Genomic DNA, 14,933 nt, shown 5'->3' on the forward strand with positions numbered 1-14,933 from the left:
CTCGAGACATTAAGATTGTATAATTTATGATGATCGATGAAGGTTCTTAATTCTTGAGTGTCTCTAATATGCATCTCTCTTCTCTCTTCTCCCTTCTCCAAGAAAATTTCCAACGGTTAAGTCCTTTCAATTCCATCACAACCAATGCCTTCTGCTGTCATCTTTGTCCATCAAGAAGGTGAGTCCCATACACCAACTCATGTGAGCAACAACAGCAGTGTTTTAAGGAGAGTATATAATGCCATAGGTCCCTTCTCCTTGTAGTCTTTCCCTTTCCTCCCTCTAGCTTTATCCTCTCTCTCTCTCTCTCTCTCTCTCTCTCTCTCTCTCTCTCTCTCTCTCTCTCTTCTCTGGGCCTAACAGAACACACATCCAAAGCCTTGACCATCTCTTGCTATATTTGGTGGCTGATCTTTCTGCTCGTCGCTTAGGATTGGGGAGTTGAGAGGAGGAGGAGGAGGAGAAGGAAGGAGGAGAAGAGAAGGATCTGGGGAGGGGGAAGATGACTCCACCAACTAATGTGGCAGGCCAATTTGGAGACACCACTTACACCAAGGTATTTGTTGGGGGGCTTGCTTGGGAGACCCAAAGAGACACCATGAGTAAATACTTTGAGCAATTTGGGGAGATCCTCGAGGCTGTTGTCATCACTGATAAGAACACAGGAAGATCCAAAGGCTATGGATTTGTAAGTCTTTCTTTCTCACTCTTCCTTCCTTACCATCATCTGCAGCTAAGATTACAAAAAAGGAAGATCTATAGCTGTGACTCCTATACCGGAGAATCTGGATCTACGATCTCATTAAGAATCGATAAGCTGAATTGTATTCCTTACTTTGTTCTTGTTACACATCCTCCTAGGTTACATTTCGCGAGCCGGAGGCTGCCATGAGAGCTTGCATAGATCCTTCTCCCGTCATCGATGGAAGGAGGGCTAACTGTAACCTTGCCTCCTTAGGGCTTCAAAGATCTAAACCTACAACACCTCTTCATGGTAAGCAAATCATTTTCCAAATTTCTGCTAAACAAAGAACCAAGATTAATGATCAAATCATAATTTATATTCTGCTCTTTCATGAGGCCAAGAAATGGAGTTCATAATGTAGGTGATAGATGCAAGATATGATATCTTTATGCCGGATCATGCCTATTTCATTGTGCCTGAGACAACTAACTCTACTAATAAAGTATGCTGGCATCATTAGCTGTATGATCGAGCATCAACATGACCTTTTCCCCCATGTTGCTATTCTTGAGCTCAGTTAAAGTTTGATGGTGTAGAATCACAAAAAGGTTGAGAGAAAAATAATGAGGTCACAGTAATTTAAACTTGCTATTCAATACAAAACAAAGCCTATAGAGAAAAGGCCGAAGGGACAAGCACATCATCCATCCTAGGAATCGAATCTGTTCATTCATTAAGGTAAAGTCATCAGTATTATTTTTGTTTTTGCTATAGTGAGTCTCACTCTTCCTCAACTCAACTGTGGGATTGTTACCTTGGATTCCTTTCCGTGGAGGAGACAACACTGTGCTGCAGTGCGACTGAGGTTGACGACGATGATGATAACACCATTGTTCTTTATCTTACAGGAGGGAGCAGGAACTTTAGGGTCGTGAAATCTTTTCAGGCAGGCCTTCAAGGTGGGATGGGAACAGCTTTTGCTTCGGCTGCTGCTGCTGCTGCTACCGCCTTCCCTCATTATGCCATCCAACAAGGGCTTCCTTATTATGTCTATGGGTAAGCTGTAAAGAAGTCGACACACATTGTTAGGTTCAGATGCCAGCACATGCACGCTCACTTGCCCCTTAAAAAGCAGGCCCATGAGAGATCGATCATGGCGGCCTGCTCTTGCACCATCTACACCAACACTACCTTCATCCTTCTCCATGCCTGGATGCTTGCTTCCGAGCAGTATTACACAGCTGTGTCTTCTATATACTATTCACAAGAACAGTACTCATCCTCTTTTCCATGTTCCCACTCACTAAAGCTGGCATCCTCTCTCTCTCTCTCTCTCTCTCTCTCTCTCGTTTAAGTAAAGCAGGTAAAAATGCATGTAGATAAGCTTTTACGTACACGTATGAACTTATGCTTGTAGATCATGTTGAACGTAGCTTTCTCCTGGAATCGTGGTTGCATTCTAAACCTGCATGAGGATTCTTTCTTCAAGTGTTATGAACACGCATGTATGAGCATGGCTATCATGAGCGGAACGCTAACTTCTGGCTTCCCACCTGCGATTTCAGGTTCTCACCATATTCTGCTGAGTACAACTACGCTACGGTATGTCCCACTTGATCCCATTTGCATGCATTGTTCCGAGGAAAAGATAGAAAGAGATATGAAGTTCCAATGTTTTCGTTTGTAGTACTCGTCTGTGTCTACTTGTTTTTTGTTGTGGAACCAATGCCGGTTTCTCAGAACCTTCACTATTGCAAGAACATGTTCTTGTTCGAAGACAAGAATCTTTGTCGTCTCGTTGAGGGATATAAGAAGATCAAACAAAGTTATCTACACCATCTACTTACCAAGTACTCACTGCTTTTTAGTCTGATCACCAGAGCTACTACAACATGTATGGTGGAGCAGCCACTCAATACCCACTCTACGGAGGAGCAGCAACTGGGGTGGCCGCTGGAACCACCGGCTACTACCCATACTTCCAGTTTGGACAGGGCGGCGCCGCCGCGGCTTATCCTCATCAGGGTCAAGGATACGGCATGCAGTACCCTCAAATGCTCCAATACTCTGCAATGACCACCACGGCGGGGGTGACGGGCTTCCCGTCCTCCCTGCTGCATGGAGCTCCCGTGTCCCTCGCCATGAGCCCCGCAGCACAGGCAGGTTTGTTCCAATGCATTGTTCCTTGAGATTGGATCACCATGTCTACAATTCGGGGTACTAATATTTTTAACAGTGTCTTCTGCTCTAAAACAGGCATGACAATGGCTCTCACAGCTCCAACCCTGCCGAGTCCAACACTCCATCACTACAGACACATTCCTGCTCACTTCGCTGCACCCACCGCACCAGAGCAACCCTTGGCCTAACCATGGTTCTTCTTCATCCTCCATCCTTGTTCCCATTACCTGTCTGTGAGTCTGTCCATCGTCTCTAACACAAGTCCCAGGTTTCCACCCGATTGTCTTCCGCAGACCAAATCGAGTCCCACAGGGGCAAACAGTGTCAGTCGAGCTCAAGACTGGAGGAGCACAACTACAAGTACTCCAAATCCATTACTTGATGCTGCACTAGCTGTGCAGTGTCCACTCCTTTATCCCCTGGTCGGGGTTAAAGCATCTCCATCTAATCCTACTGCCCTGAGATGGGCTTATACACTGTTACAGAGAAGCATTTAAAGTCTTCTATGACCTTCACTGATCAACCCAAGCCTATATGTCAACTGCACCAGTGTGATCAACCACAAGAAGTCAACTTGCCTAGGGAAAGGCAAGATGAACTCACTAACCCTCTGTTCTGTTGACTTAGCTTCTGTGTGAACATTTGTGGCTAAACTCCATGGGGAGTTTTAGCTCCAAAATCCAGGGAGGTGTAGAGAAGAGCTGGTGTTTGTTTTTGGCATGGCGCTCTACTCCCTGTTCCAGCTGACAGTACTATGAACTCCACATATGGCTGTGGAGTTCTGACCCTCGAGATATATTTTTAGTCTCATGGGTTCTTCCTCTCCCTAACTAACACTACTGCTTCTACACCACCATGGTTAGGTCCAAGAGCCTCATCACTCTCTCTCTCTTATGCTGCTTAAAGTTAGAGGAACTTATGTTACTGTTGCTGCTGGTTCTCTCTCTCTCTCTCTCTCTCTGTTTAGGATTAGAGAGACTCAGAGACTTGTATTCCTAATATCCTATGTACTAAGAACTGGATCTTGTAATAACTAGGTAGGCATGCTACTTTATCAGATACCCTTCTGCAATCCACTGCTGCTAATAGTTTCAAGTAGCTTGATTATTATGATTGCTCTTCATGATTGTTCTGCTTTTAATATACATCAAGATAGTTCTGTGATCGATGAGGAGGGGAGTGGAATGGATGATTTTGGAGAAATGCAAATTATATGTATTTTTTTCGAAAAAAAGTTAAGTCTTATTTGATTTGGTCGAATTAATTTTCGATATATTTTCTTATTTTTGAAAAGACAAACAATGAGATTAAAAGAAAAAAAATGTATAAGATTTCAGTAAAATATTTTTATACGTTAATCAATTTTTAAGCTTGTTTTTACATAAGTAGGTGTGTAATATTCTTAATATAAAAGAAATATATTATCTTTGTTTATCTTTTGAATGAATATTATGAATACTAATTTCTAGACTTCAATTTTTCTCAAATGATGCCTTAATTTTTTTTTTCGTAAAACTCAACAATAAAAAAAATCAGGTATTATTGCCAATCAATACATCATATAAAATAATATTTCATAATATTATTTTATATTTATTACATTAATAATATTATGAATGCTCTTACTATTGATAATGGACATTTAATAATATTTTAAATTTATTACATTTCAATTAATAGAATTTTAGTAATATTTTAACTTTTTTGTATTATGTACGCTACCAAATTAAATTCTATAATGTTTCGTATGGAATGCACATTTAGCAAATCGCATTGGCATTATTGAGATGAAATTAGCACAAAAGGGAAAAAAAATTAATTATTCGTTCTTTGAAATTCACACAAGCTCCTGATAGGTGTCATCGAGATTCGTGCATAGACCTGATTTGGTCGACCTGTATACGTATACGTAAGTTCTGGACGGTCATGATGTCGATGTCTCACCGACCTATCTTCTGATTGGAAGCTGGCGTCAGATGTGGGCACCACCTGTTTCACTAGCACTGTCCACTCACGGGACAGGTACTTCGATGAGTCACTGACAAGCAGTAAAAGAGCACTTCTCGATATGTTACTTAATGTTCGAGTGTACGCTAAGTTATGTACGCCGTCGTGTGCGCAACTCGCGTCCTTAATGTATGTTCCTCGCCTCTCTCTTCAGTCTCATCGGGTCGGTTTCTTGTGTCGCTCGCATCCTCTGGACGCTGATTCGAGACCATAGATCGGAACCCTAATTCGGGGGCAAAAACCCTAACCATCCCCTCGATCGAATCCAGGGCAAGAGAAACGAATCTGCGGAGGATTCTTGTAGCGCTGACCGTGATTTTGGCGTTTCTGGGACATAGTTCTTGCGGAATTGTTGGGTCGGGGGTGGGGGTTTTGAGGGTGGAACACATGAAGGATCCCCCCGATCGGACGAAGGTTGTGATGCGGCACTTGCCGCCGGCGATCTCGCAGTCGGTGCTGATGGAGCAGATCGATGGCAGGTTCGCCGGCCGCTACGATTGGGTGTGCTTTCGTCCCGGGAAGAACAGGTAAAGGGGTTTTGCTACTATTTTAAACGACTTCGTTTTGGTTGTTGGTTCTGCGGCTCCAAGTGCCATGGAATTTGATAATTAGACAACGTGATGTTGGTGGTTAAACATAGAGATCTTGGTTCACGGAATCTGCTTTATTGTTATTTCAAGTGTCTTACAGGAGGCCCTAACTTTGTAGTGCGTTTGTTCAGGGGGATTTGGTCTTTATGTCTGCAGTAATTCTTTTGAAGAAATTTGAATTGGCATTGCACTTTTAGGTGATAAGTCCATTTGCTTGTTTCTCCCAATTAGCCGAACTATAAGATTCCATGATGTTTATGATCTTTTAGTGATCTACACAAAGCCAGGCTGGAACTAACCAAGCAAAAATTGTTTGAAAAGTTTTATCGGTGTCTTTTAACTATTGATTTAGTTCACATGCTTCATATGGGATAATGATTATCAAGTGAACCATGAAATATGTATAGTAGATTTAGGGTCTGGATGAAAAATTGTTCATATATGTTTATGTTTCCTTTTTTGGGCAATAACTTATACTGTTAAATTTATTATTTCTTTCAGTTCCCAGTAGGATAAAAATGAATCCATTGAGAAGAAAACATCTTGGATGTTTTTGATTCTTTAATCCATTAAATGGCAGTAAATTTATTTTGTCTTTTTATTCGTAATATGTTTCTTTAGGTTCATATATTTGTACTTCATTTTTTTGCATACGGTTGTGGCTGTTGCTTATTTGTTAATCTCTTTTCTGGCAGAACATTTTTGTGTTCCATGGCTTTTATCTGAAGAGTATAACTGAATATAAGAAAAGTGTTTACTAACTTATGACATTTCTCTTAAAATCTTCATGTTATATTTCTGCAGACACACTGCTCTTGTGGCAACTTTTTAAAATTCTATCGGATGTCATTTTAGGTTGTAAAATTGGCATATGGAGATCTATAGGTTATCTTCATTGTTTTAGTTGTCTGAATGCAATAAAATATAATATTAAATAACCATTGCTTGTGCTAATTACAGCAACCATACATTCAATAGATTTAGTACTTAGCATTCTTGGGCCAAGTGGCTGACTAAACTTGGATATGTACATTCAGATATTCTTTTGTACTCCTGTTTTTAATGTGTTACTGATAGTTTTTTTTCTTTCCTTTTTATGATATCCATTCAATTCTGCAGCCAAAAAGACCAAATACATTCTCGAGCATATCTTAACTTCAATAACCCAGAAGATGTGGTTGAGTTTGCTGAGTTCTTTGATGGACACATTTTTGTCAATGAGAAGGGTATTTAACTTCATTTTGTTCTTATCACTTCTACTTAGTTTGAATCTCTATTTTATATTTTCTTGAAAGTTGTATTGTTTTAACATATTTATGCAAGTGGAAATGTGTTTTGAGAAGCACAGAGTTGATACACTTGACTTTCTCTCAAAGACCTGTTGGTTGTGTTGTCAGGAATTTCACATTACTTTGAGATCATGTAATAGGTTCTGTATTACATGTAGGAAACATGGTACCATGTTGAAATGAGTTTTTAGTTTTTGGTTTGGTGCTTTAGGTCATCTAAGGTCATGATTGACCACATAACTGCAGATTAGTTGATGAAGTCTTCAACAATTATGTTTTTGTGGGCAACTAGTGTGAGCATTTACTTAGCTTTTAGAGCATGCAGTATAAAATGCTTTAGCCTTAATCCTGCAAAGTATTTCTCTCTTTCTAGCATTCAGTGTGTACTTGTACACTTAGTTTCTCAGAGGGCCTTTCTTTTCTCTTTTCTAAATTAAGATGCGAAAGCCTGATCTTGACATGTAAATCATTTCAAGAACAGTAAAGATTTTTGTAATAAGCTAGCTGTCTTGTGTCCTAATGTGATTCTGTATTAAGAACTGTTTAAGACTTTTCATGAATCTTGTCCATGTAATCTATGGTATAGTTTTTATATGAAGGATTTTTGAAAAATGTTATCCCAGGTGCCCAGTTTAAGGCTCTTGTAGAGTATGCACCTTCACAACAAGTTCCAAATATATGGTCAAAGAAGGATGGTCGAGAAGGGACTATATCTAAGGGTACACCTTTCTATCCATTTTCAATTTTTTTTTCATGTGAGTGTGAACTTGACATATTAGACTTATGTCCTTTAGTATTTTTTTGCTTTAATCACTAGCAGTTATTTGATGAATAACTAGATCCTGAATATATGGAGTTTCTTGAGCTTATATCAAAGCCGGTGGAACATCTTCCTAGTGCTGAGGTTCAGCTGGAGAGGAAGGAAGCTGAAAGAGCTGGTCAGTTCTAATATATGGATGATACTTTTTCTTAGGAAGTGCTAAATTAGGTAGCTCAGTGATACAATGAAATCAAGAAATTAATAATTGCATTGACGAATTTATATTTCCATTCTATAGGTGCGAAGGAAACACCTATTGTAACACCTCTAATGGATTTTGTTCGACGAAAAAGAGCAGCTAAAGTTGGCGTTCAGGTACAATGTGAATCTTGTAGACTTACTACTTTGTTTTAATCTTTTATCAATTAACATAGCTATTTGTCATACATTTCTGGTATCCAACATAAATAAGGAAACATTTTAAATGTGTTTTTGCCACAGGTGGCCCTTCTAAGTTGACCTGGTTTCCATATAACATTTTAAATCCAAGTCAGACTGAAGTTACACGGAGACCAAACTGATCCAAACACTAGATATTCTAACTTGGATAAATTTGTGTTGAAGTTATGTCGTTTAATATTTTAACTTTAAAAAGTTGCTTCAGAATATGGTAGGAGCTAATAAGATATTGTGTATACTTAAAAAGAATAATTTTGAGTTGAGAATTGGCAATGCTAATTTGCACAAAACCTTGGTTCTAATAAAGAAATATGTAAAGTTAAATGGATTCTGTCCTTAATAAAGCATGATTCAATAGGTTGCATTTTGTTTTGAAGTGAAATTCTAGAGAGTGAGTTGAATTTAATTGTATTTTAGGGCATGATTACTAGTTAAATTTTGTTGTAGTGATGTTTTAAGTAAATAAGGCACGAACAAAAAGGAAAAACTGGATCAGAGTCTCCCCACATTGTCTTATAAAAAAGCACATGACTACATTGAAAGGTTTTGGTTATGTCCAAAACCAAAATGTTATGTTTCACTGTTTCCTCAATGATGCACTGATGTAACTTCCAGCATTTCACAATAATAATTATTCCCTGTCAATCTTGTAAACCACTCATCAATCTGGACATCTGATCTTTGATCATTACTTTTTTTACATTTCTTGTTAACTATCTAACTTTTTGATTCTATGGCATGGTTGGTGTTGCAACATGATCTAACGCTTTGATTCGATGGCATGGTTGGTTTTGCAACTATCTTAGAAGATTTACCTTTATAACCTAAGTGGTACTTGCCTCTTAGATGCTGCAAGGGGATGCCATGGGGTGAAACCACCATTGTGCCATCATGCATGCCTCAAGTTGTCTATGAGGAAGAATTGAGAATCCTGACAGGCTTTGTTTGGCACATTGGCAGTTGAAATGGAAGAAATTATGGTACTCATAACACAAGCACCATGACATGAGATGGCATATAACTCATTGTCCACCTATGAAAAGAGGCAATATGTTATCGAGTTTCTTTTCTTTCGTGGAAAAAGCCGCATAACTTTGACTTGGGGTTGTAATGAGAAGTAATATTCCACTATATTATATAATTCTGTTTGGAAAGAAAATGTTTAGTCCTTATGTTGATCATAAAAATAAAAAGATGTTGAAGATCTGTAGTTAATTGACTAACTGTGGACATTATAACATATATTTTGATTATGGAGTTGGTTATAGTATGATTCTTTGATACTTAGTTTTGTGATGCTATATATAGCATAATAATCAGTTACTAGTGGTGATTTCTATATGAATTTCAAGTAATCAATAACATGCTTTATGCTCATTAAAGCTGCAATTCTCATTGTTGTTACTAAAGTTACATGGCTACAAGTGATAGCTGCTTTTCAACAGATGAGGAAATCGGACATGATTGTTACGAAGTGACAGTTTTGAACATCTAATTTATGTATCAAACTGAAAAGTGTGTGGATATTTTAATTGGTTTATTTATATGAAGGTTTTATATGATGTGCACCAAAATTTCTGCTTGTTTGCTCTGCTGGGCTTTCAGAATTATTGCAAAATAAATTTATCGATACTTCATCCTTGGGTATAAGCTATCACTTTTATTGCAGACATTGAGATACTATTATTTTGCAGGGACTATCAAGTGGTCGTAAAGTCAATAGAAGAGGTTCAGGGGTTTCTTCTGGCAACTCAAGTTCTTCTAAAAGAGGCCCTCAGAAGCGCAAGGGCACTACTTCAACTGTATGCATTTCTTTAGTTTTCTATTATTTTTCAGTTTGAATTGATTTGAGGTGGTGCATGAATTTGAAGCTTTTTTTTTTCTTGATGATGCTTATGTATTTTTTTATTTGTTTAGTCTGGAGCCTGTTCTGGTTATAACTATTTTCATAAAATATTAATTGGCGAGGAATCTAAGTTTCTTTAGCATTACTAACTGTTCCTTTGAATATCATTCTTAGTTCTTGTTTTTACTGCACCAGTTTGCTATGAAATGGTTACTTCTTTTTTATTTTCTGAATTGATCTTATGTTATCACTGGTGTGTTTTTTAATTATTTATTGTGCTTTTCGTTCCCAGTTTAATGTCTTGTTTTCTGCTGATGTTTGTTCTCCTCATTATGTAAATGATGAGCATACACTTCGTGGCATCCCTGTTCACCATTTAAGCAGTCTACACTTCCAATCTCTCTGTGCAATCATAAAGCAGCATCTTTTACAGATGAATCCACTTAACCGCTGTAATGTCATGTCAAAGGAAGCATAATTTATTTTGTCCACAAGTATGTGCCTAAGTAGCAGTAGGTGTAGAACTATTGACTAAATTGTTTACATGTTTTACCATTTTTGGTACATGATAAATGTTGTTTTCTTTTAAGATTTAGTACAATGAGGTTTCTAGACCTTTTACCACGGTTTTTTGTAAAGGGTGCTAATGCATGTAGGATAGAGAAGCAACTGTAAACTTGTGTTGATGAATTTGGACAATCTGGACGACAGATATCCCAGTTCTCACTACATTTTTTTCAAATTTAGTAGTTGCCTGAAGAAAATCTTTGTTAGGAATTACTTGAGGCTTCAAAAAATGTTTAAACCTTCTGTGCTCTGCCACACACAAATCACAACAAAAAACCTGAGAATTGAAGAGTCCAAAATTCTTTATATGTTCTTTTCAATATTCTCCTTGGACAAAAATGGCTGTGTATACCTAATGCTGTCAATTCTAAAGCTAATAATCCTTTCTTGCTCACTACAAATCCATGGTAATTTCTCTGACTGGCATTTTACATGATATGCTATTACACTACAACCAACCTGTGCCTTCAGTGCTTCCGTCAATTCAGGGAGTTCAATTTTGTGAAAATGAAACATGGAAGCTTGTATCAATGTTCTGCAATTGCTAGTTCATGGAGGTTAGGAGATGCCCAACTAAAGAAATTTTTGAAGTGTTCTTTGAGATTTCTGATGGTTGGCTTCTGTACAACAAAATGGTGGCCAAGTGCATGAGACTCCTTAAATTTTTGGTCTCAAGAGGGAAAATATATGCAACCTTGCTCCTACCAGCGGAAAACAAGGTTGTTAAACTCACCATCTGTGCCATAAGTTCGTGCAATCTTATGACCCAGATCAGGCCTGGCGATTCGGGCTGGTTGCTGAACCAAAAAAATGGTTGAATCACAATGTTCTCATGTATCAATTGGATTATCACTTTTATTTCTTGATTTGAAAATGATTATAGTTGCTTCTGGGCATGGGCCATGGTCATAAAGCACCTAGAGACATCATTATGATGGGCCATCTTAAAAACCTTCTTTAATCTAGCAATGATGCTGATGTCGCTTTTTCTTTCTGCAGTATGTTCTAAGGAACAATATGAAAAAGGGGAGTGCCAAAGAAAAACCAACTTACATATTAATGTCGAGGAGAGAAGAGCAGCAGCCTCAAGTAGATAAATCTGTGTCTGTATCTTCTGCAATGGGAAAAGAAGCTTTAGAAGATGAACTTGGTATGTTTTGTTCAATTCTCACTCTGTGAATATTGTTAATTCAAATATCATCTAATAGGTTTTTTGGCTGCCTGCTTTATTTTTCTGAATATGTTGATGTACTGTATTTTAGATTAGGCTTACCATACGATGCTTCAGTTAAGGTTGTTTGCAATTTTTTGGCTGTATTTACAGGAAAATAGAACTGGCATTATAATATGTATGCTAGCATTGTATTATCCTCTTCCCCTCTTTATCTCTTTTTCAATTCTTCCCCTCCTCCTGTCAGACCTCTACTGGGTGGCATGGAGGTATACTGATGCATGGTGCACAATGGATTGGTATCTTTCCCTGATCAAGATATGAAACATTTTATTTAATAACTATTGTTTTACTCCATTTGTATGATCTCGAAGTAAATTGCTTCTTGTAAATTTAAAGTTCATGCAACATGCCTATCCATGTTGCTGAAACTCTCATGGTTGAAGAATAATCAGCGAGATTCTGGAAGGCATTTGTCAGCGAGACTATATTATTGAGGGTTTTGTTAAATTGTTTTTTCACAATAAGTTGGCTGTCTTCTGAAGATCAATTAATTAAGCTTACAACTTGCTTGTCACCCCTCTCTCTTCTTCTAGAACATCCTTAACCTGACTGTGGATATTCACTTGCATTTGTGCCCACTATTGCTGCCACAGCAGTATTAGGTTTTTGGAGTTCTAATTTATGGGCATCCTTTAGTTTCACTGATCAATTAATTAAGCTACAAAAGGGCATTCATGAATATCCACAGCAGTTCTGTGGATTTTCATGAATGCTTGTTCCAAGATGCTTTTCTCTCATATAACAGTATCACTGATTTCTTTTAACTAAGTAGCTGGATCTATTGGGACTTTTGTAGCTTCTGGAGCTGTTGAATGCGGAAAGAGCAAACTCATGCTGTTGAAAGGGAAAGAGAAAGAAGGTTCTGATGTAAGCAACTGATTGCTTTTGTGAATTATGTAACCTTTTTGGTATTCTAATCTTTGTAATTGTAGCTACTGCTTTTGATATTCTTGTCTAGCCATCTAGAGGAGTGCCGCAACGGCAGGTTTTTATGCCTTTAGTAAAAAGGTCACCAACTTCATCATCTACACACCAGGCAAGTGAAAGAATCACTAAAAGCATGCTCTCAAGGGAAGGGCGTTCGTATTTATCTTCATCCCATCCTGAGCTGCAAATACACGAGATAAATTCGAAGAAGGACAAGCGCCCACCTTTGCCTCCCAATGCAAGCTTAAATGTGAAGGATTATATATCACATAATCGATCACTTGATTCTGTTTCTGATGGTGATAGTAATTCACATGCTGCTGCCTATGAAAGGTCAATAGGTCATGGAGATAGAAAATCTGACATGTCTTTTGTCAGTAGAAGTGAGGACATGAAAATTCATAGAGGTGGACGAGTCAGTCTTTCTGCAGTGGAGAATGGTGAGTACCTGTCATTTTACTGCAAACTAATTGAATGTTTTTGTGCGTTATTCTTTCTAATACATGACTGATTGTTTGCAAATGTATTTAGGTTATCATAGGCATGTTGGCCGTCGTGGATTAGCACGAGATATAAAGGAAGTGGATGGCTCTTTGAGTGTAACAGAGGGAAAGAGTTCCAAGAGAGGATCCACTGGCTACAGTTCCCATGAGGTGAACTATGAGAAGATAGTATTTCTCAACCGCACCCTCCTTTCATACGATTGAATTTAATCTTCCTACATAATGTGCAGAGACAAGTATGGGTTCAGAAATCCTGATCTGATTCGTGAATTTTCTTATGAATGGTAAGATTATTTACCTGAAAATTTATATCAGATTTTTGTTACTTTTTGAGCATCAGTTGAATCCTACCAAATATTCAACTAAAACTTGACTATGATATATATGAAAAATGGAGGCAAATTTTGATATATAGTTCCTGCATATAGCACAGGATTCCATAAGCTGCAATCTTAAATCATCATTTTGGCCTATTTAGCATCTTCTGTTAGTATATCTAGCACCATACTCCTTGGCTGTAGTCTAAACCATAACCCTTATTTTTCAAATTTTGAGCCATTGTTTGTAAACTCAATTAGATTGCATTTTTATTGCTAAACAATAGTAACAACAAATGTCTCAACTATTTGGGTTCCACTATATTGAATTATGTTCAGAATAATATTCTTAGTTTAATTAATCAAATTTAAAGCTATATTTGTAGTTCCTAATAATGTCTTTCTGGGTCTTCCTTTTTTTTCACCCCACTAAATACTATTTGTCTCATGTATTCTAAGGACAACATTCATAGGTCTATGTTTATACTATCTTTAACTCTTCTTTTTCATTTTATCTTCACCAATGGAAATATATTCTTTTACCTTTTTTAGTGGCACATTCACCTTAACATTTTCATTTTATCGAATACAAACTTTTTGGGTATGCTACTTCTTAGTTGTCCAATACTTCATGTTTGGTTCCTTGTATTATTTCCACTATTTTCTGTGACCTATTTACTATGTTTTGACCGCAGGATACATGTATTGCTGTGGATTTGTCAAACCGCAGCAACATTTTGGCTGTGGAGCTCAGTCTACTCTCACTACTGGATCCTGTGAAGTGCATAACAGCAAACCCTCTTTAGGTAATGCTGCTTAAAGTATGCTATTGCCGAATTGTTCTCGCGAGGAATAACAGCTTCAACTAGATCAAAGGCAGCATGCTCAAAAGACGCTAGCAGGTGAAATAAATAAGCTAATGGGTCTGCGAGTTGCAAAGATGAATGGGGTGCTTGGATGGATGATTTCTTAGGTTGGAAATGGAAGATGTGTCTTTATCGCTCTGAACAGTTTTGGTTGGTTACCATGATTTTGGCATGAAGACCTGAAAGTATTGCAGAAGAACAAGGAAGCTTTCTTAGTCAATTGCTCTTGGTTAGAGAATTTAAAGAATACTTAAGGGGTCAGTGCGTCTATCTAGCTATTGTTTCATAGGTTGGAGAAGTCTTACGACATGGTGCCTATGTGATTTCTTGATTTGCAGAATGCTTATGTAATAGTAGGAAACCCCCTGTTCTAAGCACCGTGCCTTGTGTTTGTATTTAGTTGTTGATGAGATTGAGAGAGTGGTCAAAATGAGTTGATTGTGGATTGCACTCTCGGAAAGGTCTGCGGATGAAATTACTGTTGACTTATATATGAACACAGTTTTCATGTGTTGCCTTATTATGTTCTTCTGATTACTCTATGATTCATTCTAACTATATTAACTTGCATCCTAGGTTTAATTTTATATGCTAATCGAAGCATTTCTTGACACGATACTGATTTGTATTGTTGTTTCGATTTTGATGATAGGTTTGTTTGGATGGCAATGAATTTTGATATGATACGCATGTGTGGTCACA

At 37.7% G+C, this 14,933-nt stretch overlaps 2 protein-coding genes across 7 annotated transcripts; both read left to right on the plus strand.

The window, feature by feature from the left end:
• Positions 1 to 271: 271 nt before the first annotated feature.
• LOC135586575 (uncharacterized) lies at positions 272 to 3,989 on the plus strand. 5 transcript variants are annotated; one of them, XM_065187606.1, is made up of 6 exons: positions 272 to 688; positions 862 to 994; positions 1,594 to 1,741; positions 2,251 to 2,287; positions 2,554 to 2,848; positions 2,942 to 3,989. In XM_065187606.1, the coding sequence occupies exons 1-6, from the start codon at positions 503 to 505 to the stop codon at positions 3,052 to 3,054; spliced, it is 912 nt and encodes a 303-aa protein (XP_065043678.1). In that variant the 5' UTR covers positions 272 to 502; the 3' UTR covers positions 3,055 to 3,989. The 5 variants fall into 5 exon arrangements, with proteins under 5 accessions (XP_065043678.1, XP_065043681.1, XP_065043682.1 ...); XM_065187609.1 differs by having other exon boundaries at positions 2,554 to 2,844; positions 2,922 to 3,989; XM_065187610.1 differs by having other exon boundaries at positions 2,554 to 2,844.
• A 995-nt stretch (positions 3,990 to 4,984) lies between these two features.
• LOC135676438 (regulator of nonsense transcripts UPF3-like) lies at positions 4,985 to 14,739 on the plus strand. 2 transcript variants are annotated; one of them, XM_065187612.1, is made up of 12 exons: positions 4,985 to 5,400; positions 6,583 to 6,689; positions 7,376 to 7,471; positions 7,592 to 7,690; positions 7,811 to 7,887; positions 9,666 to 9,773; positions 11,384 to 11,534; positions 12,415 to 12,485; positions 12,577 to 12,985; positions 13,077 to 13,198; positions 13,279 to 13,332; positions 14,061 to 14,739. In XM_065187612.1, the coding sequence occupies exons 1-11, from the start codon at positions 5,261 to 5,263 to the stop codon at positions 13,303 to 13,305; spliced, it is 1,407 nt and encodes a 468-aa protein (XP_065043684.1). In that variant the 5' UTR covers positions 4,985 to 5,260; the 3' UTR covers positions 13,306 to 13,332; positions 14,061 to 14,739. The 2 variants fall into 2 exon arrangements, with proteins under 2 accessions (XP_065043684.1, XP_065043683.1); XM_065187611.1 differs by lacking the exons at positions 13,279 to 13,332; positions 14,061 to 14,739 and having other exon boundaries at positions 13,077 to 13,272.
• Positions 14,740 to 14,933: the final 194 nt, after the last annotated feature.

This window comes from Musa acuminata, chromosome BXJ1-6 (genome assembly GCF_036884655.1).
Source record: "Musa acuminata AAA Group cultivar baxijiao chromosome BXJ1-6, Cavendish_Baxijiao_AAA, whole genome shotgun sequence".
Classification (NCBI taxonomy): domain Eukaryota; kingdom Viridiplantae; phylum Streptophyta; class Magnoliopsida; order Zingiberales; family Musaceae; genus Musa; species Musa acuminata.

Excerpts from the sequence above, each read along its gene's own strand:
- LOC135586575 (XM_065187606.1), top strand. The coding sequence starts at position 503 with ATGACTCCACCAACTAATGTGGCAGGCCAATTTGGAGACACCACTTAC. Across the intron at positions 2,288-2,553 it reads CTGAGTACAACTACGCTACG|TCTGATCACCAGAGCTACTA; the intron begins GTATGTCCCACT and ends ACTGCTTTTTAG. Across the intron at positions 2,849-2,941 it reads GAGCCCCGCAGCACAGGCAG|GCATGACAATGGCTCTCACA; the intron begins GTTTGTTCCAAT and ends GCTCTAAAACAG.
- LOC135676438 (XM_065187611.1), top strand. The coding sequence starts at position 5,261 with ATGAAGGATCCCCCCGATCGGACGAAGGTTGTGATGCGGCACTTGCCG. Across the intron at positions 11,535-12,414 it reads AGCTTTAGAAGATGAACTTG|CTTCTGGAGCTGTTGAATGC; the intron begins GTATGTTTTGTT and ends GGACTTTTGTAG. Across the intron at positions 12,986-13,076 it reads TCTTTCTGCAGTGGAGAATG|GTTATCATAGGCATGTTGGC; the intron begins GTGAGTACCTGT and ends AAATGTATTTAG.